This window comes from Microcebus murinus, chromosome 7 (assembly GCF_040939455.1).
Source record: "Microcebus murinus isolate Inina chromosome 7, M.murinus_Inina_mat1.0, whole genome shotgun sequence".
Lineage (NCBI taxonomy): Eukaryota > Metazoa > Chordata > Mammalia > Primates > Cheirogaleidae > Microcebus > Microcebus murinus.
This window is the reverse complement of record NC_134110.1, coordinates 1,225,935-1,253,809: the sequence shown is the minus strand read 5'-3', so window position 1 is coordinate 1,253,809 and position 27,875 is coordinate 1,225,935. Positions and strand designations below refer to the sequence as shown.

At 45.9% G+C, this 27,875-nt stretch overlaps 1 protein-coding gene across 4 annotated transcripts in view; it reads right to left on the bottom strand.

The window, feature by feature from the left end:
- Window positions 1-27,875, bottom strand: part of ARNT2 (aryl hydrocarbon receptor nuclear translocator 2) — a 172,190-nt gene that overhangs the window by 39,353 nt on the left and 104,962 nt on the right. For all 4 annotated transcript variants that reach the window (XM_012752049.3, XM_012752028.2, XM_012752035.2 and 1 more), the window contains exons 7-8: window positions 26,457-26,522; window positions 26,048-26,133 (exon numbers count right to left, since the gene is read on the bottom strand). In XM_012752049.3, the coding sequence (XP_012607503.2) occupies window positions 26,048-26,133; window positions 26,457-26,522 (152 nt within the window). The remainder of the gene's footprint in view (window positions 1-26,047; window positions 26,134-26,456; window positions 26,523-27,875) is intronic.

Sequence of the window (27,875 nt, the reverse complement as noted above, 5' to 3'; positions counted from 1 at the left end):
GATTATTGTTTACGTATATGAAGGCTTTTGTTTTTTGCATATTAACATTGCATTGTGCTACTTCACTGAGTTATTTTAGTTTTATCACTAATTCACTAGGCTTTTCCAAGTGTACTGGTATATAATCTAAAAACAGAGATAGTTTTCCTTCTTTTGTATGGATTCTTTTGCCTGTGATCTCTCTTATTTGATTGTATGGGATGACATCTCCCCTACAGTCGAACAGCAGTAGAAACAGTGGGCATTTCTAGCCTTGTTCCTGATCTTAGTGGAGATGTCTCAGAGGTTTCTCAATTTAGTAAGACACTGCTTCCTGAACTAAGATATAACACATATGTACACGTTTACCATGTTAAGAAATTATCTCTCAATTATTATTTAGCATTTCTGCAAATCTCTTTAATGGCTTGCTTATTAACAGCAGACAGCTGGATTCTAGTATCTGTTCCGCACCCAGACTGGTACCATATGCTGTTTTAGTTGAGGTGCATGCAGACATGGGGAAAGTAGCTGGAAAAGCAGAAAGATTTTCAGAACAGTGTGGACACTCCTCTTGGTGGTTTGCCAAATCTTGACAAGTAGGAGCTTCTTAAAGACTAATTGCAATATGAAATCCGAACTATATTAATGATTTTTAATACTGATATATTCAAATAGATTGGTCTGTCTAACATTTTGGGTGGATCTTTTACCCACACACGATTTTATACATCATGTACTAGTCACTTGGAAAATATGGCTTCAACATATTTCACAGATCTTCTAAATGTTGACACATTATAGAACATTAAAAAAAAAAATCACACTTGTTAATAGCATCATGCATATCATCAGAAACATCTTTAGATACTGGGCAAGATTGTGGTGGTGGGTACAAGCTTCCCAAAATTCACATTTTCATTAGGAAACATGAATTTTACCATTGACAAGCAATACTGTCAATTGTTTTCATTGAAATGGCAGGCTCTTTTTCTTTCTTTTTTTTTTTTTTTTTTTTTAGAAAATACATGCCAAGTAGACAAGTTTGAATAGCCATAGTTTGGTAGTTAGTCTTCGTTCAAGTAAAAACTCTGTTTCATGAAACAAGAAGCTCGCTCAGCTCACGGCCAGGACGCACGCGGCTTCCCCGACGCACTGGCATGCTGTGGTCTGCGGTGCGAGGTGCTTCCTGCCCTGGGGTTCGTACGATTCATAGCTTTGCTGTCTCCGCAAGGACTTTCCCATGTGAAACCAGCTTTCTAAAATGCATTTATTTATTCATTTTATCACGCGTGTGCAGTGATGAAGGATACAGTGGCTGCCGGGGAGGACAGTTTGGTGCCACTGCCTGGATTACCACGAGGCCCAAGCAAGCTTTACCCCCCATGCTTCTTAGACCACCAGCGCAAACGTTAACACAATGAAAACGACAGACAGTATCTAAGAGTTGTTATAAAAATCGTGTAACTCTGTGTGCCCCAGAAACTCTCAGGGACTCACTCTCGGGGTCCCTGGGCCACACTCCGAGAAGTGCTGCTTCCTCACGTGTTGCTGTGGCCTGGAGTTTGTCCTCCCCCTGTGTCTCTTTTAAAAGCCTTTCCCCACTGACTCTATTTCTAACCACACACGGATGAGCCCAAGACTGTCTCTGGCTCCCAGACCCTGACTTGCCTACTGCAAATGTCCACGCGGGTCCTGTAGGTCTTCCAAACTCAATCGCATCCAAATCTCTGCCAACACCCTTTCCTCCTCTAACTCTCACATGGAAGAGGCTGCCAGTGACTCGCCTCACACGTGTGCTCTCCGTCGTCCACACCAAAAGTACCACGATTTACTCAAGAGTGGCAGCATGCGCACTGCATCACGGGTGGTCAAGTGGCAAGGCTCTGCCTATCGGATGCGGAAGTCCCTGTGTGGGGCTTTCAGGAGCGCTCCTTCTTTCTGGGAGACACAGACACCATGGGGCAGCTCTAGCAGCTGTCTGAAAGGCAGGGAAGCTGAGGACACAGCAAGGATCGTGGGGCAGAAAGCTAGGAGACTGCGCCCCTAAATACATCCCAGAGCCACGGCGCTAATTCTGGGCAGCCTACGTTCGGGTTTTCTGCCTGAGAGGGAAATACATCAAATGAAGCTATTTAAGGCCCTCATATCATATTAGGGCTTTCTGTGATATGTAGCAAAACTCAATGGCATCTTTGTACACATCCCAACCTCTATCATAAGCATCACCACCAGCAGTAACACATGTCACTTAATTGGACTGATCGACAGCCAAAGCCACGTCTCATTTGGAAGAAATCCCCTTTCATGAGTGATTTTGGTGGAAGGGACAGTACCTAACTTCCACTCTGGAAGTCATAAAAGACAGACTTTTGCCTTTTTCCTTCCTTTCAGGGCGAAGGGAGGTCACAATCCATCAGCAGAGCAGAGCGCAGTGTCCTGACCAGGCCGCTGCTACTGATGAAGAGTCTCCGGGCTCCGGGCCTGTTGGGCCCACCAAGCTGCCTCGGTTTCTGCTCACCTTCCAGATCCAGCCCCTTAATCTCCAAGTGACTGATCTGATTAATGGGAGGCACTGATATCTCTCCACTAATCCTCTCGTGGTTTCTAGGTTGTCTTCTGTTGTGCACTCGTGACTGAACACCCCACGTCGGATCTCTCAGCGTCATCCTCCGCTCCTCCTTCCTCCTCACCAGCTACATGTTAATGGCCACCAAGCACAGTTCCCTCTCCAGTCCATCTGCTCCTCTCCAGCCTGTTGTCCACATCATCCCTAGAAGCTAAGCTGGCCATGCCCTTCCTCTGCAGGAATGAACAGAAGTCACAAGTCATCAGCATGGCACAAACTACCATGCTACCTAAGGTAGCACCAAACACCAGTCAGGGTTCACGGGAACAGACACAAGTCCCCTCAAAGATGTGTAGTTTCCTGCCCCTTGGAGTTTAAACAGCCACTCTTTCAAGGGGACCAGCTGGTTTTGGGGTGATGTGTAGGCTGGGCAGCAGCACACAGCTGCCTGGAGGGCTGCTCTGAAGGCACACAGCTGACAGGAGGAGGGGAACCAATAGGAAGGTGTTCTCCTGCTCAGTGGATGGGCGAGGGTTCATGCCCACGGTCTGGGACAAGGGCAGAGGGGCTCCCATGGCAGGGGAATTTCAGGGTCGGAGGTGCGCTCAGGGGACACGAGTCTGAGCACCCTGTGAAGCCTGAAGGCCATGGCCATCCACTCCTGCTTGCTCTCCCCCAGTGGTGAGGTGGCCCCCACGTCCCCAAACAACACAGTCCATCTGTCTTCTTCAAGATCCCACCTGCTGGTCCCACACTCGGCCGTGGGGCTGTGCACTCTTCCGCTGTGTAGCCCTTTGGACAGTGCAGAGTATAATGGTGTCCTTGAGTCTTTTCCTTTCTAGGCCAGACATCCTCATGCCATTTCAACTAGTCCTCCCATAACAGTGGTTTAGGTCTCCCTACATCCGTGTCCCTTTTTTGAGTATGTCTGTGACGGCCCGTGTTCCCACAATGCCCTAGTGTGAGCACTGCAGAGGCTTCCCCTCCTCTGTCCTGGAGACTAGGAGGCACTTGCGGGCATCAGGACGTAAGGTGTGAGTGATGCTCACAGTCCACCACAACCAGAGCGCCTTTCATTTAGTTGTTGTTGTTTTTAAGCACAATGGAGTCATGCTTCCAGCCAAGATGCATCAACAGAGATCAGATTTGCCATCTTGTCAGAAACAACCTCCAAAAAAAAAAAAAAAAAATCAAAAACAAGAAGTAATTGTTTACAAGCACTGGATATGGGGCAGTGAGCAACGAAATGAGATGAGCCCTGTGTTTGTCCCCAGCTCACTGCCTTGAGAGCTTCCAGGACAGCAACTTAAATTTCACAATATCTGGCACCAAATAAAAAATTGCCAGTCATGTAATAAAGCCGGAAAATATAACCCACAATGCTAAAAAAAATCAACCAGCCAAAACATGACTCAGAGCTGAGACGGACTCTAGAATCAGCAAACAAACACATTAAAACTATTTTTATAAATGTATTCCATATGTTCAAACAGTTAAGTAGAGCCACAGAAGATACAGAAAGACCCAAACCAAACTCCTCGAAATGAAAACTACCATGTCTGAGATGAAAAGTGTGCTGGATGGTGTTAATGGCATATTAGACCTGGCAGAAGGAAAGATAAAGATTAGTTAACTTGAAGACGGCAATGGAAACTATCCAAAATGAAAACCTGGGAGTTAAGAAGATTTCTTTGCCCAGTGAAATGAGCATTAATGAGCTGTGGGAAACTTGAAGTGGCCTAATACACAAGCAGCGGTAGTCTCTGGAGAAGGGAAGGGACACGGAAAAAAATACTTGAAGAAATAATAGCTGAGAAATTTCCAAATTTGATACAGCATATAAAATCTCTGATACAAAGTATAAGTCTCTGATGTGAGGTACAAAGTGGGCACTGCATCTTGACCAGGCGCCGTTAGCTTGAGGTGAGCCTGAGTTGACGCAGAATCGCCCACTGCGCTGGGGCTGAGTCAGAGTTGTCCGTGCAGATGTGAGGTGGGCGCTGGCGCACCTGTCAGCGGGGTCCGAGCTCTCTTGCCCCTGCCACCTCATAGGTAAGATGGGAGTGTGAACGCTCTCAGCACAGATGGGAGGGAGCAGGCGTGGGTAAGATGATGTGTGTGGGGACCCGGCTGAGGCCCGAGTACCAGCTCCCTTCTCACCCCTGCCCTCATTCCCCATGGCTGGTAAACAGGCACATTTACAGACGAAGAGGGTAGGTGGCATAAGTGCGCCTGGCCACGCTTAGGGACCGCGATGCGGTGCCGCGGGCCAGACAGGAAGCAGAGAGACAGCGTGAAGAACCTTCTGACCCAGCTGCCACACAGAGACTGTGCTTCTCAGTCCTGTCCTCTGGAGGGATCTTTTAGGGTTAGGCTCTCACTGGCTAAAACTCGAGACCATTTTCATTCTTCATTCGACAGGTGTTGACTGAGAACTTTTGCAGATTTTTAAAACACCCCACAAATTCTCTTTATATTCCTTCCATCAAGGGTTGAAGTTAGATTCCCGGGTGACTATTTTGGCCAATGAAACGCAGTGGAAGTGACACTATGTGACTTCTAGATAAGTGGCCCCAGACATCATGGAGTAGAAACAAGCCATGCTTACTGCACCCTCTCTGCATTCCTGATCCAGAGAATCTATGAGCACAATTAAATGGTGCTGGTCTTACGCCAGTCAGTACAGTAAAATAATCCCAGTTGTAAGGCGCACCCGCCTAGGAGCAGATAAGAGGAGGCTTGACTGGGCCCTGAGACGCCACTCCTTTAAGCATGTGCAAGGGCTCATTTGTGAGAATGCATTTTAATCAACCATGTAGAATAATACTTGGCTTTGCAGAAATTAAGCAGGGAAGTCGCAACTTATTAACTAGTTTAAGTCTTAACTGGGCAAGTAATCTTTAGTTGTGAATGAAATCCAAGTGAACGTTTGTAAAATTTCCAGAAAATCTTTAGCAAATCCCAACTTCCTTAAAGGAATAAGTTCTTTAAGTGCCCAGGTCTGAAGGTTCTCCCCAGGACACTGGCTCAGCTTCCCCGTGGAAGGGACAGCACCTAAGCCAGAGGGACCAAAGAGGTGTGCAGACGGCCCTGACACCAACCCCCACGCAGCTGTAGAGATCCAGCTGCCAGTGGACTTGTAGCCAAGCAGGGCCTTGAGGTGGCAGTGGATGACTGCAGGAAGTCGGGGGGTGGGGTCTGCATCAGCAGATGAAAAGGATCAAGCTCTCACATGCTACTGACAGAATGCCTCTATGACAGGACAGACTGTGCAGTCTCCATATTGGCATCTGGATATTTGGATTTTTATCTATTTTCCAAGCATTGCTTGCATAATATTCTGAAGCAATAATGGTCGTTAAAAAGAATGTTGACTGTTATTATTCAACAATAAAAAGACAACTATCCCCAATTAAAAAATGAGGCTGGTCTGATGGTAGTGGGCTATCAGAACTTATTAACATTAGTGTCACTAAAGTTGGTATTCAACCCCCTCACTGGTAAATCTGAGTGGCTAAAATAAAAATGAGTGAGAGATCTATTACCCTAAAGCAGATACACAAATGGCTAATAAGCACATGAAAAGATGCTCAACATCATGAGTCATCAGGAAAACGCAAATCAAAACCACAGTGAGATACCACTTCACACCAACTAGGATGGCTGTATTCATTTTTAGAGATGCAACACCATGTGTTGGTGAAGACAGGAGAAAGGAGTCAGCACCTCACACACTGCTGGTGGGAATCCACAAGGTACAGTCACCCCAGAACACTGCCTGGCAGTCCCTCGTGAGGTCAAACATGGAGCCACACATGACCAGCAATCTACGCCTAGGTTCACATCCAAGAGAAAAAACTCCACATAAAAACTTACACATGAACGTTCACAGCAGCATTCTCCAAACAGTGAAAAAGTGGAAACAACCCACCTGTCCGCGAACTGATGCGGGGGTGAACAAACGTGGCCGAGCTGTGCAATGGAACGTTCTTCAGCAATAAAAAGGGAGCACTGACACGTGTCCCAATACGGAGGGACTCAACGGCATCGTGCCAAGTGCAAGAACCCAGACACAAAAGACAGCAAATTACGTGAGCTCGTTTGTGTGAATGTCCAGAACAGGCACGCCACAGAGTGGACCAGCATGGCCTTGGACTGGGAGGAAGTGAAGCGTGACTGCCACATCCCGGCTGGTGCTGCAGCACGCTACTTTTATACTTTCATTACTACCTGCAGAAAATCTGAAAGTGATTTTGATATGCTCTGCTTCATGATTTTTCCAAATGATTAATTGTCTTCAAACTTCTTTCTGTTTTCCTTTTTCCACTCACTAGCTGAAAATACTTCCTCTGTCGCACACCATGTTTCTAGAGATGCTTGAGTTGGTTTTAGGACTTGTATGTTTGTTCAGTAATTTGATTTGTGAATTCATTTATCACATCTTAATTACTTATGCTTTAAAATGTATTTCCATAGCTAATAAGGCAATTATTCCCTAAAACTCTGTTCATCAAAATTTTATTATCTATGTTTCTATGTACTTGGCTATATGCATTTCAGAATTAATTCATCATTTGACAGAAATCCAATTGGGAATGTTACTGAAATTGTATTAAATATAAAGATTAAATTAGAAAGTACTGAAATCCTTATAATGCTAAACCTTCCCATCAAAGGCTATGCATGACTCTGCACTCAGCCAAATCAATCATATCCCTTCAATATCATTTTGTAGTTTAAGTAAAGAAAATTTATATATTTCATGTTAGCATTATTAACACATACTTTGCATTGTTATTTTTACTTATTTTTATTTTATTTTTATGAGACAGAGTCTTGCTCTACTGCCCAGGCTAGAGTGCCATGGTGTCAGCCTAGCTCACAGCAACCTCAAACTCCTGGGCTCAAGCGATCCTCCTGCCTCAGCCTCCCGAGTAGCTGGGACTACAGGTATGCGCCACCACATCAGGCTAATTTTTCTATTGTTAGTAGAGATGGGGTCTTGCTCTTGCTCAGGCTCGTCTCGAACTCCTAGGCTCAAACGGTCTTCCCCCCTAGCCTCCCAGAGTGCCAGGATCACAGGTGTGAGCCACTGAGTCTAGTCTGTTGGTTTTATAAAAAGGTGTTTTTTTAATATTGTGGTTTCTAATTACTGATTCCTTTTTTTTTATGTTTCAATACATATAATGTATAGTGATCAGATCAGGGTAATTAGCACATCCATCTTCTCAGATATTTATAGTTTCTTTGTGTTGGGAACATTCAATATCCTCCTTCTAGCTATGTGAAACTATATAATGTGTTATTGTTAACCTATAGTAATCCTACAATGCTGTAAGACCCTAGGACTTATTCTCCTATGCAGCGATAACTTTGTATCCTTTAACAATCTCTCCCATCCCTCCCTTCCCCTTCCCCTTCCCAACCTCTATTATCCTCTGTTCTGCTTTTCACTTTTACAAGATCAACATTCTTAGCTTCCACATGTGAATGAGAACGTGTGGTGTTTAACCTTCTGTGCCTGCTTATGTCACTTAGTGACGTCCAGGTCCCCATGTTGCTGTGAATGGCAGGATTTCATGCTTCTTTATGGCCATACTATTCCATGGTGTGTTCATACCACGTTTTCTTTATCCACTTACCTGGTGCTGGGCAGCTACATTGACTGCATATCCTGGCCTAGCGCTGCAATGAACACGGGGTACAGATGTCTCTTTGATGGACTGATTCACTTTTCTTCATATAAATGCCCAGCAGTGGGGTTGCTGGATCATACGGTGGTACTGTCTGTAGTTTTGCGAGGAGCCTCCGTGCTGTTGTCCACAGTGGCTGTGTTAGTTTGCACGCCCACCACTTCCTCCTGGTGCAGCTGCTCTCTTGAGCCTGCCTGCTCCCCGCTCTGAGAGTGCACTTTCACTTTCAACAAAAACCTGTCACTTGCTTGCCTTACATGGTGCATTCTGAAATTCTTTTCCCGATGATCACCGAGAACTTGGAAAAACCTCCACCCAGAGGCCAGCAACAATGGGTCTGGCACCGTTTCACAGAACAGCCCGCAGGGCCACCAGCTCAAGGCTCTGAGCACCTGCAGCCAGAGCGGAGGCTCCCCCACCGTCCCGTCATGTAAGGAAAAAGGCTGCAAGAGTCATTCACTCGTCTCAGGGTCACCACACACCCACATCAGCTGGCCAGAACCAGGTCTCCGTGCAGCCCCGACATGTCCCGGAGGCCACCCACTGAAGCCCAGGTGCTTCACTCAGAAAAAGCTGCTGGTTCCAGACTCCTGGCCTTTTTGTCTCCTGCCCATGATGCCAGCAAACTGTGCTATGTGGTTTTCTAGACCACGGAGGATGAGAAACGGCAGTTTGTGACTGGATCAGGTCAGCATACAAGTAGGCTCGAGGAAAGAAACAAGTGCCAGCCCCCGCGGGGAGCAGGACAACACACCCTTACAGAGCACAGAGGGAGCTGAGACACAGACACAGTCACAGTAGCCACGGCAGACTCGGAAGCTTGCAATCTGAAAGATTCCCCCTGAGGACAACTTCCAATTGAGAGTTCTAAATCTGCAGTCAGCACTTTCTTTTTTTGTAAAAGGTCAATGTTTAATATTTTACAATATAGTGAATTTTATATCTCTTATAACTATATTAACAAAAAGAAAATTATTTTATTAATAGATTGTTTCTTTAATGTTATATAGTCTTCCTCTTTGTCCTATTAGGGCTTTTGCCTTAAATTCTATTTTGATATTCTCAGCATTCTTTCAGTGAATTTTTTTTTTAGAATAACTCTTTAATCCCTTTATTTTCAATCTTTCTATGTGGTTTTGATATAGGAGTTCTTGTGTCTTCTAACAAATGGTAATCCATTTGCTTCTTACCTTCTTTCATGATTATTGATATTAATATAATCAGACTTAACTTTTGCCCTCTTATATTGTTTTCTGTTTATCCACTTTTTTCCTTTATTTCTTTCTTGAATCTCTTTCCCTGTCTTTAGCCTTCTTTTGCTCCTCTGATATTTTGGAAACTATAAATTGTAGTCCATTTTGTTTGTAGTTACTCTTGTTTTTTTGAACATGCATATTTTTTTTTTTTTTTTTTTTTTTTTGAGACAGAGTCTCGCTTTGTTGCCCGGGCTAGAGTGAGTGCCGTGGTGTCAGCCTAGCTCACAGCAACCTCAAACTCCTGGGCTCAAGCAATCCTTCTGCCTCAGCCTCCCAAGTAGCTGGGACTACAGGCATACACCACCATGCCCGGTTATTTTTTTCTATATATATTAGTTGGCCAATTAATTTCTTTCTATTTATAGTGGAGACGGGGTCTTGCTCTTGCTCAGGCTGGTTTCGAACTCCTGACCTCGAGCAATCCGCCCACCTCAGCCACCCAGAGAGCTAGGATTACAGGCGTGAGCCACCACGCCCGGCTTGAACATGCATATTTAATGACAGATTTTTCTAACAGATTCTAGAGTTTTTCAGTATTTGCATTTTCCTTTTAAACACAAGATGAATTTTTGCATACTTTGTTCACCGAACATCATCACTTCCCTACCTTCTAGTCATTGATGCCCTGAGGCTTTGGGGTTTTGTTTGTTTTGCATTTCTAAGCAAAAACAAAAGTTTTCTTCCATCAACAGTTAAATTCACCAATATATTTTGATCAGTTTCTGTCCTTAACAACTGTCTTTTGTATGCCATAATTTTTTCTAGGTTCACTTTTCTTCTTGGTGGAAAACATTTTCGCAGTGTACGCTTGCCCCTTCCCAGTTGATTCAAAGTGCTCACTGTGTACACTGCACCTTTGATTAAGCAGACAAAAAATTATGTGGGGGCCAGGCGTGGTGGCGCACGCCTGTAGTCCCAGCTACTCGGGAGGCTGAGGCAGGAGGATCGCTTGAGACTAGGAATTGGAGGCCGTAGGGAGCTGTGACCACACCACTGCACCCCAGCCTGGGCGACCAAGCAAGAGTGTCTTGAAAAAAAAAATCTGTGGGATGTGAGGCATTATAAATAAAACTAAAAGACAACAGGTTGAAAGAAAATATTGGCAACACATACAGTGATCAAAGCTAACACGCATAACGTTATAAAAGCCGCCTAGAAGGAAGTAAGAAAAGCACAGATCATGAAGTGGGAAAATGGGCACATGCCGTGAACAAGCAATTCACAAGGAAACACAAATAAGTGAATTTACCCAGGAAAGACGTTCAATATCAACAAAGAAGAAAATCCGATCTAAAATACGTCACCCTCAAGCTATCAGACTGGCAACACTTACAGAAGAAGGAGACACCAGAGTTTGCAGGGGTATGGGGAAAGGGGTCTTCCTACCCTGCTCTGGAGGGTAACTTGGTGGTAGCTGTTAAAACTTCAATTATCCTGTGACACTTTGGAGACGATCCTGCAGAAATCCCAGCACTCATGCACAAATATTTAACCCACGGATGTCTGCTGCAGGGTCCTTGGCAAGAGCCCTAGACTCAAAGCAATGGCAACGTTCCCAGCTGAGAAATGGCTGATGGAATATTATTCAGACATTTAAAAGAACAAAGTAGAACTACATGTACTAATTTGGAAATGTATCTGTGATATCCACCATCCACAAGAAGCTAAAAAGAGACAAGACTGTGTAATAAAATACACAACATGAGCACCTTTTTTTTTTGTACAAAATGTAGGATGGGAGGTCCTGGATGCTGTCACTTGGTTCTCTGGGGTAGGGCTACAGTAGGAGGGGAGATTGTTACTTCTCAGTTCATAACCTTATAAAAATAAAAAAGTGGCTTTCTGAATGAATTTTACTTTATTTTACAAGGTCTGTATCTCTCAAATTTCATTCCTGAACATAGGCTGCTTTCATAATAAAAACAGTGGCAGAGAATGAAAGACGACTTGTACGAGACGTTTTGGTGCTTAGACAGGTGGCCTCTCAGACCTCGGAGAGTTTCTCCTGTGGCACCTCATTATCCAACGACGCCAGAAACACGAGTGTGGTGCACTGGCATCCAGACGCCAAAACCTGCCCCTCAAGCCTCAAACTGAGAGATAATGTGCCCAGTGATGGTGGAAGTTTAATTCTAAAACATCTGGCAGAGATGTAACATTTCTTTCCAAATTTATTGCCATTGAATCATAAAAATGAACAAGCATCTTCCTTTGCCTAAAGGGGAAGTTGCAAATGAGTATTTTCTGTCTACACTTGGACTTAGACCATAGATGTTCATTTCCAGTAAATCGGAATCTGTAAACAGAGTGTCAGCTACGAGGCTGTGACAGTAAAGACACACTGAGGTGTGACAGGGACGTCAGGAGGAAGGAATGAGGGCACAAGCATCTCCCTCTCTGGGCCTCAGTCTCCCTGTCAGTAGAGAGGGCCAGGAGGCCACCCGACCCCAGCCCACAGTGCACCTCTGAGGTGGCCCCATCCTCACCGCCAGAGGAGTAGTGGGATTTCTCCAGAAAGGCAGGAGGCTGTTCCTAAGGGAAGCAGGAAATGGAGTCTCTAATCTTTCCCACGCCTTCACTGTGGAACTTCAGTGCTGTTTCTACTTTCCGTTATAAAAACTTCATGGGCTTCTTCCCCATTTCCCACTTGTAGAAGCTGAAAATTCACCCCCACCTCCAGTGCAGAACAGATATCTAGGAGGCAGCGCTGTGTCACCATCCATCTGCCATTCAATCTGCTTCGGGGCTATGCCATCACCCCACATCTCCATCACCGTATTTCTGGCTTGGATTCCCTGGGGGCTGACTGGTGTCAATGGCTCCTCCCTGACTTAAAATTCTGCCAACTCATCACTCATCACAGCTGCCTCCCCATCTGCTGTCACCGCTCCCCATAACCAGCGTCCTGCTGCCTCCTGCCCCATGCTCTGCCTGCTGGTGGCTCAGCCTCCACCTGCCCTTGCTCCTGGACCCAAACCAGCGCCTTCTCCTCTCCCCTGGGAACTATATGCCACCCACGCCCAGCTGTCTGCCTCCTGCAGGCTCTGTGGTCTGGCCTGCCCCCAGCCCCTCCCTGCTGTGAATCCCATCCCCATCAGAGGCTGCTATCCCCAGTGGCCCCTGAACACAGATCCCCTGCCCCTCCCTGGCGCTGCCTGCACAGGGCGCTCCTGTTCCTGGCACTTAGCAGTCTCTTTTTGTTGCAAATCCATCTCCAGCGCCCTCCCCACCGCTGAGAGCCCTCCTCTGCTGCTTCTCCCTGACCACCTACCCTATCTTTCATCCTGCCAAAGCACAGCTTTGACCATGTTTGAGCCCTTTAAAAAAAAAAAAAAAGGCCCTCCAATGGCCAGCAATTTCAGAGCCATTTGTTCCATTTGTGAAGGTGATTCTAGCAAATTTGAAAGCACATCTCAGGATCTGTTTGGTGATCGGCTTATCCAAGTAAGAATCTTGACAGTCAGAGGGGATATATGATGTGAAAGGCGAATATTTTTCATCAGAGAATAAAATAACTTTCTGCTACAGGCTGGTGGAGTGTGTCCCCCTGTCCCTCCCTACACAGCACTGACCACTTACGGGGTCCTTTTAGAAAGTGACCTGTGGTCTAAGCACAGGGAGCAAAGTGGACATCTGTATCCTTTGGAGAGAATTTTTCAGAGCATATCGGCTGGGCTCTGCAGGTCACTTCTTGATTCAGACAGGCACAGTCTTTGTATTTGACATGGGGGGGACGAGATGCTCTCTGGGTGCCAGGGCCACAGGCTGCCACCATCAAGGCCTCACAACAGGAAAGGTCCTTTAAAAGGACAATGGCCATTGCAGCCGGCACCAACATGGACAGAAGTCTAATGGGCAGTGCGGCTTGGTGGTTACCCATGGTGCCAGCTGGGGGACCACAGGTGTCCTCATTTAGGAATCTCAACTCTGTCATCAACTACTGCCAAGCCTTTAACCTCCCAAGGCTTCAGGACCTGGCAGTAACAGTTACTGTCTGGGAAATGGGCACAATTGTTGTCCCTACTCTATAGTGCTGTTGTGGGCATCAGATGCCCACTGTGCCTGGCACTCAGCCTGCCCACTCCTGCAGGCACCGCGACACTGACAAGGCTGCCCGTGGCACTGGTCAGAAGAGGCAGAGTCATGCTAGGGCCAAGCTGGCATCTCGTGTGGCTGGCTTTGCCTGGCTGCAGCTTCCTGCGCAGGGAAGTGCTGTGCGCTGAGGGGCGGTAGGGTCAGCAGAGACGCAGAACCTTGCAGAGCTTCAGGTTCTCCATCTGAAAGCACAGAGGGGCTGGCCTGAGACAAACCCGAGCTTCTCTTTGGCTCTGACATTCTATGGGCCCGACCTCCAGGTGAGCACCTGGCACTCTCTGGAGACCAGGCATTCAGCAGTGAATGAGATCTGGTTCCTGCTCTCAGGGGTTGGCCAGCTGGTGGGGAAAACAGAGAACTGGATCATTAGGTGCCGTGTGCTGCAACAGAGAAAAACTCCGCTCTGAGGAGGGGCCCGCGGCCAAGGCTGGAAGCCAGGCCCGAGAGAAGCAGTGTCAGGGGGGAGAGCTTCCTGGCAGGAGTTGCGACATTTATCAAAGCGGTTTTTAATATGAACAGGATAATTCCAGCTATTTTAACAGATTTTAACAATTCCCTAATCAGTTTCACAAGTTCATTGTGCCCTATATTAAATTACCTTCTCCTTAGATACACTCTTGCCTCATGCCAGGCCTAAATAAATCCTGAGTAACGTATAAACAATATACAAAAGAAATGTAACTGGACACTGCTGTTTGGGATGAAACTTCGCTCTGGCCAGAAATGCCTCTTCCTTTCCAACCCAGGATTGCATTAACCCAGTCGGAAACTCAGGGGAAGGTGGATTGTTTTTCAGTGACACTGAGTGGAGGCTGTCCGGGGACTGACACTGTCACATTAGACATATGTGACACAATATTAAGACATATTTTTGCATTCCGAAAAGCACAGGGGGAGAAAACAACCACTTTCTGCTGCGAGCAATTCAGGGCACTTGTTCACGGCATACTTCCAAAGTATTCTCAGAGGAATATTAGTAAGTTTTAGGCAAAAATAAGAAAGTTTCTTTGGCCAAATACATTTGGGAAACATAGTTTAAACAAAGACACAGAGGTTGCATCACTGCAGGAATCTCAGAGAACTTACCGTGCAACCTGGGTGTGTGATGATCTTGGAGAGTAATATGGGATGCAAAGTTTCCCAAGCATGTCGACCATGGAACCGGTTTTTCATGGTGTAACCCTGGGGACTTAGACCTTGGAGGGTGTTTTGGGAAATGCCAACCTGTAGGCACTTTGCATTTCACCTGCTGGTGACCCCAAAGAAATGGGGCCCCCATTTTGCTAAGCAAAGCTTTGTAGTACAAGTGGTGCTTTGGCTTAACATAGCGAACTGAGACCACTGAGTACCTGTCCCTCCCAAATTATGATGGAAATGACCAGGGCCTGAAATAGGGAGAAGTACAGGTCAGCACAGCAAAGCGGAAGGTGGGGAACTGTACATTTCAGGCAAGAAGGGACTGAGGTAGGAGTCAACTAAACTCTAACTCCCTGTGTATGAAGGAAAAGGCCACCTGGGGACTGTGCAGAGGCCCCGGCAGGACCAACCCACAAGCTTGGAGCTACATTGGCTCGAGGTTGGCACAGAACAGGGCAGGTCAGGAGGGGGAGCAGGTCTCGGCTCCTCGTGGCAGGACAGCAGCACTGCCCACTGGGGCTGCTGTAGACTTCGGTCATCTCCCTATGCCCAGCCCCGGCCCTCGTGTGCAGACAGATATGTGAACCTCTGGTCAGGTGACAGTAACACTGCAGCAAAGCTAGATATTCCTTTTCTGCCCTTGCCAGGGCCTGAAAGATCTTTCTAGAACCCGGGTGGTCACTGATGGAGCCAATGTCAACTCTCAAAAATAGACGACCACAGAGTGACCTTCCTACATTGAGCCACATAGAAAAAAAGAGTTGCAAGCCTATGAAAAAGAAGATACTGAGTTAAAGAATCAGAGCAAATGTCCCACTAGAAAAGACGACCCTCATAAAAAGGGAAGAAAACTCTAAGTCCCGTTGCTTAGTGTGGCTTAAGCAGACATGTATTTACGAAAAAGGCACAGCCCTACTTCTGCAAGGATCGAGTTAGATGGAAAGCACACGTGCCAAAGCTTTTTAAAATATTAAATTGCAATCATGAGAAACGATTTGGATTGAGAAATTCTCCACACTTCTGGAAGAAAAGGATGAATTAATGTGACAAGAACAATCTGAGTGGCAGGGGAGGCAGACCCTGGAAATCGGCGGAAACTTCCAGGAATGAGGGGAGCAGCAGAGAAGTAGCAGCAACTCTGAAAACGTGCAGGTAAATCCCACCAGGTGGGAAAGGACTGAGCCTGCAAACTGAGCCCCAGCACCAATGGTAACGAAGGAAAACAAACCTGCGCTACGTGCATTGGGGGAATCTTGAATTCCAAGGACAAGGAAATAACTACCCACAAGTGTCCTAGCAGAAAGTAAAGAACAACAGGATACCTAGAAAAGAAAAACAGAAGTCGCTCTCAGACTCCTCTGCGACGCTCACATCCACACAGGAAGGGGCAGCGGCCCAGAGCTGGGGGCCGCGTGGCCCAGGTACTCTCCGTGCGGCTGTGTGGCAGCTGGAGGGAGAACCTCCCAAACTTGCAAGGAACCATGAAAAGTAGCACCTGCTCACCCTTTCTGAAATACATTATTTAAAGAATCATCTTGGCATGGAGAGATGGAATAAAACAGAAATAGCGGAGGGAGCACGGTGCAGGGAAAATGAGGAGTCAGCCGTGAAACCAGGGAAGCGGACTTGGTGTCTGACTGTCGCAGGGAGCGTGGTCGTGGAATTCACTGCAAGCCTGTTTCTTGGAAGACATAGATTTAGATACTGACAGATAGATAGATAGATAGATAGATAGATAGATAGACAGACAGACAGACAGATAGACAGATAGATAGATAGATATAGAATAAAAATTATCAAGTACCTAAACTCTAAACTGCGATGTGAAGCCCAGATAACTTCCACGCTCGCTGGCAGGGAAGGGGAGGCAGCGCGATGCTCAGGCGCACGGACGCTGCACTCGCGCTGCCTGGGCTGCGGCCCAGCCTCCCCGCTGCCAGCTGTGGCCTTGCCACCCCCGCCGGTGGCCTGCCCTGCCCCAGTCCTCTCGGACCCCGCACCCCTGCCCTGTGCACAGCCACCGCCCTGCTGTAGCGGCACTCTTCCGCCGGCTGCTGCGTGAGAGCTCATCCTCCTGGAGCCTTGACCTTCAGGCCTAGCTTGCCCTCCTCCTACGTCAATCCAACTTCCAGAATGATCTTTAGAAACGCTCAGTGACTCTCCCTAGAGTGTAGGGAAGGGTCCACTCCCCCAGGCTCAGCACACAAGGCCCATCCCCAGGACCTGATGCATTCCCTATCCCCCTATCCGCTGTCTCCCCCCCAGCCGTGACGAATCCCACGTGGTGCCCACACAGCCGGCTCTTGCCAGGGAAAGCAGCATGTGATGGCCAGGACCCTGCGGAAGCCTGGTGTTGCCAGCCTACACAACCACCCACCAGCTGGGAGCTGGGCTAACGGCTCCATCATCCCAATCCTCCCAGTGGAGACGACAGCAGTGACTCTGCCTCACTGGGGTCCTGCAAGTTAAATAGCACAGATGCCCACGCAGGACTTTCCCTGGGCCTGGCACACAGAGAGCACTTGCCAGTGAAAACCATAATCCTGAGGGCAGCTCCCTCCCCTCGTCCACACTATTCCCGTGTCTGTAGTGCATTTTTTCAACTACCAATTCCCACTTCTTTATGTTTCAGCTCAAACCTCGCCTTCTCTCTTTCCCTACTAGGCTTCAGTGAGACCTGGCCGCAGAGAGCAGCAGCCCTGGCGCTCCCGCGTCTCCCTCCTGGGTGCGTGCTTCCCCTGCGTGCCTCTGCTATGACCCGGGCCACGGCTCTGCAAGGACCTGCAGGCCGACCGTCTCCTCCGCTGTACTGTGAGCTCCGTGTCAGACCCAGCTCAGCATCCCTAGGACCTAGCGAAGTGCCTGCCCATGTGGGAGCCCAGTCGGTGCACATGGCAGGAAACACAAGAGGGACCGTGCCCTGCCTGAGAACGAGGAGGAAGAGTGACTTTGTCCTACCTGAGAAGGGGGGGGGGGACACTGTGCCAACCAGCATTCTGTCTCATAAGCTAAGCTCATAAGCTCATGGCTATGATGTCCTGGTGAGATCCTGAGCCAGAGACCGAGACCTGAGGGACTCATGTCACCCAGGCAAGGCAGGATGGCAGGGGGTGCAGAGAGTAGGGGTCCAGCCATTGCCTTGTGAGGTGGTGGCCCCAATACCAACAAGCAGCTTTTGGAGATTTTCAAGTGAAGGAAAACAAACACAGTGTTCAACAAGCAAACCGCAAGAAGTGCACGGCTCTTGCGGATGAGCTCATGGCAAGGCTGAGCTGTCTGGTGAAGTGACAGCACTGGCCCGACCATGGCAGATTCTAGCCAAAACCCCAAAATAACCTCAGGCCTCTGGCATGCTGTGGCCAAGGCTTACTGAAAGTCTAGCAGCAAGTGAAGAAAAGCATCATTCCTCCAGTGAGAAATCACACAAGGAGCCAACAACCCAGATGGTCCCAGAGGGAGGTCACCTGCTCGGGGTCAAGCTCCCCCTCCCCAGGGTTCTCCTTGGCTCTCCTACGCAGACACACTGCAAGTCAACCAGACATTTTCCAGGGACTGTATGCGATGTACCAAGAGATGGAGGACAGTCACTGGGCAAGAAGGCCTCTGCTTTAGAAACGACTCCTGGCTCAAAGCTGAACAGCGGCCCACCCTTGCAAGCCCACAAAATGCAAGGTGCGGGGCGGTGACCATGGGGTCGAGGCGACTCACGTCTTCAGATTTTCACTGTGCTCTGGACTCTGGGCACATCCACAAAGTGTAAAAGGCCACCCTCATGCGTGATTTCTGACCAACTAAAACAACTGAAGCATCAATCAGACAATGGACTGGTTGTTTTTGGAACGCTGCCTTTTCTTTTAGTCACACCCTAAATATTTTAAATGAAACCTATTTAGTATAAAACATTGTGAGGCTAATTGGGAAAGCTACTGTGTCACAGCAAGGGTTTCTGGAATATGTCAGAATACACAGTAACATTTGTGTAACGTGGGGTCAGCAGGCCCCTGGAGAACTGTGAGACAACCGACCCTCTCAGCCATCAGCATGGGTGTTGCAAGAGGGTCGTCAAAGAGTATGTTTATAAAGCCCTGCTTGCTCCACAAAATCTCCTCAGCTGCTCACCTTTAAAGATATTTTTAGCAACTTTGGTGCTCAGAATCTTCATACTTCCTAACCAAGTCACTGTTTGTAGCTAAGGAGCTCGGCTTTACAAGCAAGCCAGGGCGGCGTTCCTCAGGGACATTTACAAGGCAGCATCTGATCACGGAGTGAGCGGCTGCTCCACTGCTCCAATTCCATGACCTTACAGCAGGGGAAGGCTGCCATGACCTCACCACAGCCAGCTCATCCGGGCCACATGACTGTCTCCACCATCTTAAGAGATTTCTGGGAAAGTGGATGCTATAGATGTCTGTGGAAGCACTGGCAAGAAATTATTTCACATGCCCATGGTCTAGGTCGATTATTTCTTTTGTCTAGGCAAGAGCCCCTCTTTCTTTCCTTTCTTTTGTCTGTCCATCCACCTGGTCTTCATGAAATACACAGGGTCCAGTCTGAACTGTGCACTGAGCTGAGAACATGAACATGCTCTAGATGCTCTAGGGGGATCTAAACAGTAGGTGCAAAACAGTGTTACATGTGCTAAGGACGCAGCTACCAACCAAGAAGCAGCACCGACAGCCACACAACACAGTGGCATCAGCTACGTGTCCCGCAGGCACGCTACAGCCATCACGAAGGAGATGGTCCTGTTTTCTAGAACTCTAATTCACAGAAACATAACCAACTAAATACAAAATGAAAACCAAAAAACGAATAAAAACACTCAACTTCTAGATTCAGTACAAACCATTCAATCCAATTGTCTGGAATGCCTCTTTAGAAAACTCAGATCGATTTCCCAAAAATGACACTTTCTCTGATTATTAAAGTCATGTAAAAGTTTGGAAAATGCAGAAATGAATAGAAAAGAAAAAAGTATCCAACAATCTACTATGCAGAAACAACAGTGATTCATATTCTATGCATAATTTTTCAATGTATAGGTATACTTGATTAATTTATAATTTAAATGTAAAATTGGAATTGTGAGGTCCATATTTTATAGTCTGCTACCATTTTAATACTCCATAGAACTTTTCTTTGTTCTTAAATATACTTTGAAAGCATGCCTATTTAATGGCTGTCCAGTATTTTATCACATAGAGGCCCCATGTTATTTTTAACCAATTCTCTCTATCATTAAAATTTAGATTAATTTGAGATTTTCACAATTATAAATAATGCTTGAACACACATATACACATCTGATTAATTCCTTAAAATAAATTCCTAGAAATGGAATTACTGTATCTTAAAAAAACGTACATTTTAAGGCATTTAATACATACTGCCAAATTATTCTATAAAACGTTTGTACTATTTTATTTTCTCACCGGTAGTACACAAAAGTGTCCACTTTTTTTAACTTTATCAACATTGTTCACTGTATTTTCTATTTTTGTCATTTGATAGGTAAGGAGAGATGATATCAAATTATTTTAATTTATAGCTCTGATTAACAGTGAGGCTGAATTTTTCCCACATGCTTAGTGTGTATATATATACATTTTTATCACCTTGTTCATATACTTTGCTCATTTCTCTCTATTGAGTTAAAATCTGCCTTCCGGTAACTTTCCTCTTTTAGTCAAAATTGTGCCTCCTGGCACTATCCTAAGTGAGAATAATTCCTCCTTCATATGACACCCCCTCAAATATTTGAAGACAGAAATCATGTCTCACTCTCTCCAAGATAAACACCCCTGCCTCCTCCAACCATTTCTCATGTGGCGGAGTTTCAAGGGCCATCACTGAAGCCCTAACGCACAATGTAAGTCCTGCCGCCTCCCACCCTGTGCACTGACACAATCACACAGCCACGGGCAGCGCCCGCCAAGCCCCACCCAAGCATCTTTGCAGGCTGGATGCAGTCACCTGCCTGCACCTGGGGCCTTAGCCCCTTCCTCCCCTCCCCCACAAGGACACTACGTGTTGCGTCTTACCTCGATCCTGGCATTTCTTACATGATATACACCTGGAGCTCAAATAAAGTGGTAAGAAAAGGGATCACTTTGAGGCCAGAAGCAGGAAGAGGAATTTGCCTGGTATAAAGAGAATGATTAACTAATCCAAATGAAGACTGCATCAAGAAGAATGAGACGGTCACCTGGGAATGGGGTCCTAAGAGGCAGGATTTGGCAGTCCTGTTATGGGACCCCAGGGGGGTTAGGGACCCTTCCTCTGTCCCCGGGGCTGACTTCCCTGAGCACACTCTCTTGCAGTCACCTGTGCACTCCCTGGGGGACAGCCTGTGTCAGTTACCCGAGGGCTGGCTCGAGGACTGCTTGCTCGAGAGCTGCCACCACACGTGCTTGGAGAACTAAGCCCCTGTGGGAAGTCTCCCTCCCAGCGGCCCACAGCCCGCTGCCCTTATTTTCCTCTCCTCAGACAACCTTCTCATGCAAATCTGGTTTCTCAAGTATTTCAAAACCTGAGAGGCTCCTGGACAGCAGACAGGAGCACCCATGGCACTGCCAAGGAACCACTTGGCAATGCTGAACGGCACCTGGTTATATAATTAGCTTCCGAGAACTCTCTCACATTCCCTGGGCTGGGCAATTCCAGAGCATCGGCAAGACTGTTCCTGGATGTACAGAGCTGAGGTCCAAACTCGGAACACTGTGGCAGCAGCACTGCCCTGTGAGTCCCTGTCCCTGCGTCCAGCTAGAGGCCCATGGAAAACAACATCCTGACAATTTTATGCATTATGGTCTAAGTAGGAAAAATTTTTTTCAGTGTATACATATATATGTCAAACTGACATATGTATAGTCATGCCTCACACGATGATACTCTGGCCAATGATGAACTGCATATACAACAGTGGTCCCATAGATTATAATACCATACTTTTAGTTTACCTTTTCTACATTTAGAAACACAAATACTTAGCATGTGTGACAGTTACTTAGTGTTCAGTGCAGGACCATGCTCTACATGCTTGTAGCCCAGGAGCAAGAGACCATACTGTGTAGTGTAGGTGTGTAGTGGGTTGCACCTTCCACATCTGTGTAAGAACATTCTACGATGCTCACACAATGACAAAACCTCCTAACAACACATCTCAGAAGGTATCCCCTTTGTAGGCAATGCATGCCTGTGTGTGCGTGTGTGAGTGTGTGTGTACACATACATATGTAATGGCACAAACCTTAGAAGCAGAATGACCAGGTCCACATTCTGCCTCCACTCTGTATTCACTCCCTGTGTGAGTCTAGGCAGGTTTTGTCTCTGTGCCTTAGTTTGCTTGTTTATCACATAAAAATAATAATAGCACCTACTCCATAGGGCTGCTGTGATCACTGAATGAGTTAATGTACCTAGAATATTTATAATTATGTCTGACACGCAGTAAGCATTCAGTGCTTATTACTATTATCAGGTACATTTAAGAACTGCATTAATGTGCCTACTGTATTTGTGGACATAGAAAACTCATTTTTAAAACATTTTAAACAGTATCTAGAAATCCTTTTGCTTCCAAATCACCCGTATTGTGGAGGGAAGGCCTTGCAAGCCAGGTCGGGGCACAGTCTATGAGGACAGCGAGGCTGAGCTCTCTGTGACAGAGCATGGCAACGTTACGTATCGCAGCCAAGGAAGAAGGTACGTGGCAGGTGCGTGAGCTGGTTGGAGATGAGGCTTAGATCGTTTTCCAACATCAGACTCAATCTGTCATTACCATAAATAACCCGACACTAACATAACCCATTGTCCAACATAGGCAATGTTATATATTAAATTCAAGCTGGTTTATCTTAGAATTCATTGTTTTTTTCATTTGCTTTCCAATTGGCAAGATTCTATGAAATATTTTATTTACTCTAAACATTAAGATGGCACTGGTATTTCTTCAATGTATTATTTTCTATATACTTGTGTCCCTTTTTATTCAAATATTTGTTTTCATGAACTGCAGTGGCCTGTGTAAGAATTTAATAAAAGTGTGTATTTTATAGCTTGATTTGTAACAATTATTATTACTATAGCTGCTTCCTCTGTGTGTAATGTTTGTAAATTGATTCAAATTTATTTAGTATCATGACTTATTGGAGTAGTCACTGAAATATACTATTGGTACTTGCTTTCATATTATCAAAATATATGTTATAGGCCTTCACTAAGCAGTAAATTTGTTGGATATTGTGGCCAGAATATTTTGTGTGCCATAATTTTTTATAATCTGATTTTTAATTTTTATGTTCTAACACAAAAATCTATAGATAATAATATAACAAACATCTTGTATCCAAACACAGATTTTTTTCCAGCTTTCTTTTAGGTATAAGTGTATACAAAAACTGTAGATAATGAATGTATACAGTTTGGTAAATCTGGACATATGTATACCCTAACGTTATCATCCCTACAATCAAGGTGATAAACACATCCATGACTCCCTTTGTTGGTGGTGGATGTTTTCTGTTTCATCTTTTTCTTGGTGGTAGGAAAACTTAACATGAGCTCTACTCTCTTAACAAATTTTTACATTCACAATAACTTATTTTAACTATAGGCACTACATTGTCCAACAGATCTTTGTGACTTAGTCATCACATATAACTATAACTTCTTAAATATACAGATTTAAAACATGTTAACATTCTGCTACATTTACTCTATGTAATTTTTATCTTAAAGAAATAAAAAATTCCCAATGTAGGTGAAGGGCTTCCTGGCCCCATTCCGCTCGCTTCTTCTCTCCCCAGAGGTAAAAAGAGGTTTTGGCTTTAATAACGACCTGCATGCTGATGACTCCCAGGTTTACGCCTTCAGCATGAGCTATCTATTATGCCGAGTATTTGACCAGTCATCTTGTTTATTGGTTATTTTCATCTTCAGAGTATAGACTTGTGTCTATTTTACATACGTACTGTATCTACGGCACCTGGAAGAGTGATTAGCACATATATTGCAGGTGTCCAACAAGTATGTGTCGAATGAATGTATGAATCCACATTTTTAAACTTTACTATATGTATCTTTAAACAGTGTTTTTCCAAGTGTACACAAACGGGCCCCCACACCTTCACGAGTACCAAGAGCTCCACCAGGTGCTCACAGTGAAAACCCAAAAACAATCCCCCCATCCTCATCTCTGGTAGGGGGAGGGCAAAAATACACATTCTGAAATATGTCCAGAGCACTCTCGAGAACAAAGCGCTACTCCCCAAGCAGTTACCAAATCCCAGCCCAGGGGAGGAGAAGCCAGGAAACACTTGTGAAGGTCACAGCCCAGGACACAGGTTGGCTGAAAGACTGAGATTTAATCACAAGGTCACAGCCACTGCCCCTCCCCACTCCCATCACCACCCCAACAGGTATCACTGTATGGTAACTGTGGGTTACAGCTGATGAGGGGCAAGGCATAGACTCTATTTAATGAGGAGCTCTTTGGGAAACCCAAAAGTAGGAGGGGAGAAAATCAAGAACATGAAGGGTTATTTATAGCCTCTGGGACCTACAACTACAACAAGCATTCAACAGAGCCCAACTCCTAGCAAGATTAATACAAAACCTCACACTAAAGGCCTATTTACCTCATTCCCTACCACCTGATGCATCATGTCTGGATTTCAACAAAGAATTATAAGGCATACTAACAGGCAAGAAAAAACATAGTCTGAAGAGACAAAATAAGCATCAGAACTCAGATGCGACATTGATTTTGAAATGGCTAGACAGTGAATTTAAAATAACTGTGATTAATAAGTTAAAAGCTTTAATGAAAAAAGACAATATGTAAGAACAAATGGATAATGTAAGCAAAGAGATGGAAACTCTAAGAAAGACTCAAAAAGAAATACAAGAAATTGAAAATAGTGTGACAGAAATGAAGAATGCCTTTAACAGACTCATCAGTAGACTGAACACAGTCAAGGAAAGGATCAATGAAATTGAAGATGTCAATTTGAAATTTCACAAACTGAAATGCAAAGAGAAAAACAACGAAAACATGAATAAAAACCCAGAACAATAAAAAACTTTGGTACAATTTCAAAAGATACAATATGTGTGTACTTGAAATACCAAAAGATGATAAAAGAGAAAATGGAGAAGAAATATTTGAAGAAATATGTCCAAGAATTTTCCAAAATTAATGACAGACGCCAAACCACAGATCTAAGAAGTTCACAGAATACCAAGTAGCATAAATAAATTTAGAATTCCATATCAAGTGAAATAAGCCTTCAAATGTGAAGAAGAAATAAAGACTTTCCACAAAAAATGAAAACAAAGAATTCATCACCAGTAATGCTGCCCTGCAAGAAATATTAAAATAAGTTCCTCAGGAAGAAGAATATGGCATAGGTCAGAAACTCAGAAACTTTTTGGAGAAAAAGAAAGCAAGAGTGATCTAATAGGTATCTGTTTGTTCAAAGTAATAACAGTAACAGTGCATTGTGTGATGACAGTGCAGGGGTCCTGAAACTTTTTAAACAGGGGGCCAGTTCACTGTCCCTAGACTGTTGAAGGGCCAGACTATAGTTTAAAAAAAAAAAAAAAAAAAAAAAACTATGAACAAATTCCTATGCACACTGCACACATCTTATTTTGAATTAAAACAGGCAAAAACACCTGCATGTGGCCCACAGGCCATAGTTTGAGGACGCCTGTGATAGCATATGGACAAGTGAAATGAATGACAGCAATAGTGTAAGAGTGTAAGCAACAGTGTAAGAGTGTAAGGTGTCTGTATTCCCCATGAAGTGGTAAATATTATTTGAATGTAGATTTATATTAGTTGTAAAGGTAAATTGCAAACTTAGGGCAAACAATAAAAATACTTTAAAATAAATATAATTGATATGCTAAGAGTTTGCACAGCAATGTATGAGGGCTCTGGTTGCTCTGCATCCTCACCAACACTGGTTATTACCTGTCCTTTATTTTAACCAACCTAGTGAGTGTAAGAGGTACTCACTGTGTTGCTCTAATGACTTGGGCACAACTATCATTTCAAACTGCCACTATCACCGAGTGGTCTGGTGACAGAACCTAGCAATGAGTTGCTAAGGCTCAAATCACCTTTGCAGAACTAGCTTTTTAGAAACCTTTGTTTCAAGTAGCAGGACTGTTTCCAATTACAATGATCATTATGTTCTAACTATAAAAGAAAATAAGAATATTCTCCTGCCTCTTCCCATAAGACTACATCTCTAACAGGATACCACTGTCAGCAGCACCCAGCCTCAGAACACAGGTGCAAATCCGCCTACCTGCAGGGGGCCAGGCCTTGATGTAGCCTGTGCAGTGGACGACAGCATACTGGGCTTCTCCCTCCTTCACGGGGCCGAGACCGTTCCTACAGAAGGAACATTCGTGAAGCTGTTTTTGTCACTCAAGGGTGAGGCAAGGATGCTGCGACTCCTTTGGCACCTCGGCCACTAGGATCCCTGGTTTGCCTCTGTGGTTTTGAATCCTGATGTCCCACCATCCTGTTTTCCCTACTCCCACATGGTCTGAAAGCCCCAAATAAATTCCCCCCTCCTCCCCATTTTCACCTCAGCCACCACCACCCAATGTGTGGGTCCCTTGGTCTTCCCTATACTTAGTGCATTCTCCGGGTGGGGTTCCCTGGCTGTCTGCTGGCATGGTCCCACGCACACACCAGAAAGGGGCACTGACCTGAACCTCTTCCTCATGGTGGTTATCCTGTTCAGAGGAAGGTGGTCCAAAGGAGCATTTCCACACCTACGGTTTGATAAATGTGTTAGAAAGAGTGAAGACCAGGCAAGTTTATAAAACATACAGCGCTACAGTCAAGTAGATGGGCCTTAACTGACGTGCACACATTCGTGCAGGTGTGACCAAGAGCTAGTTTCCCACCATGGTGAGGAAGCAGGCTTGCGTGCCTCTGAATTTTGATTGCCAAAAGAAAGTACGACACACGGAAATACACACTAGAACAGGACAGGGCCCAGCCCAGAAGCCCGAGACCTACAGGAGGCTCAAGGAGAATTCTGGCTGTGCTCCGTCTTGCAGATCATTGCAGGGGAACTGGGTGGCTTTCGGGAAACAAGAGAAGTGGGTGATGACAGCAACTGTGTCCCTTCTGGCCTGAGCAGCGACATCAACTCAAAACAGATGTTGTCCGTTGATGAACAGTAGAGAGAACACTCTTCTCTGGTGTTAGCATCACAGCTGTGGGAACTCCCTGCTTCCCGCACACGGTTCGGGCGAGAGGAAGAACCAGGCCGGGCCCGCTGGTGGCAGAGGAGAGGGTGGGGCAGGATGACAGGTCTGGAATCAGGTCTTGCTGCGGGCGCCTCTCGAGAGGCAGGAGATGTGAGGCGTCACGCGGCACATTCAGGGAGGACTCTCCTGCCTCCCTTCTCAGGGGCCTCTCAGACCCTCGGGCACTGAGCCTCGCAAGCCGGCACCACGGCGGCACTGACCGCTGCGTGATACATGCACCCACACTTTCGGTATATCTCCGTTTCCCAACTGCATCGCAGGTAACACCTTGATGTCTTAATTTTCAATACAGCAAAAGTACTAGTCCTTGGACAGCTGCCGGCACTAGTGTGGTTCTCACAGCAGGATCAGCCACGACACTGCTGCCCAGGGACGTGGGCATGGCCTGCTGCCTCTCCTGCCAGACCGTGCCCACAGCCCTGCTGAAACTAAGCTGCTTCACTTGGGGGAGAAGGCGATGCTCTCAGCAGATGGCAGTGGTGCCCACCTCTCAGATAATCCAGACAGCAGGGGCCTGGCGCTTCTAAAAGCAACCTGAAGCAAGTGCGCCCCTGGAAGGACTGCAGGACGGGCGGGGGACTGCCTGGAGTCGGTTGATGAGGCAGTGACAATGGCATTACAAGCCACTAGTAAAAATGGTACACGACGACCTTCCGATCGATTTATTCCTAAGGAGATTGCTTAGGTGATGCAGTTAAGAATTCATACCGCTGGCGCTCTGCCAAACCCCCACCCAGCTAGGACAGGCACTTCCTGTGTCCACCAAAACACTGCAGGACAGAGCTGCTGGGACCAACTATGTGAACTGATGGCATTTTGTCCCTGGATGGACAGTGATACCAAAGGAGT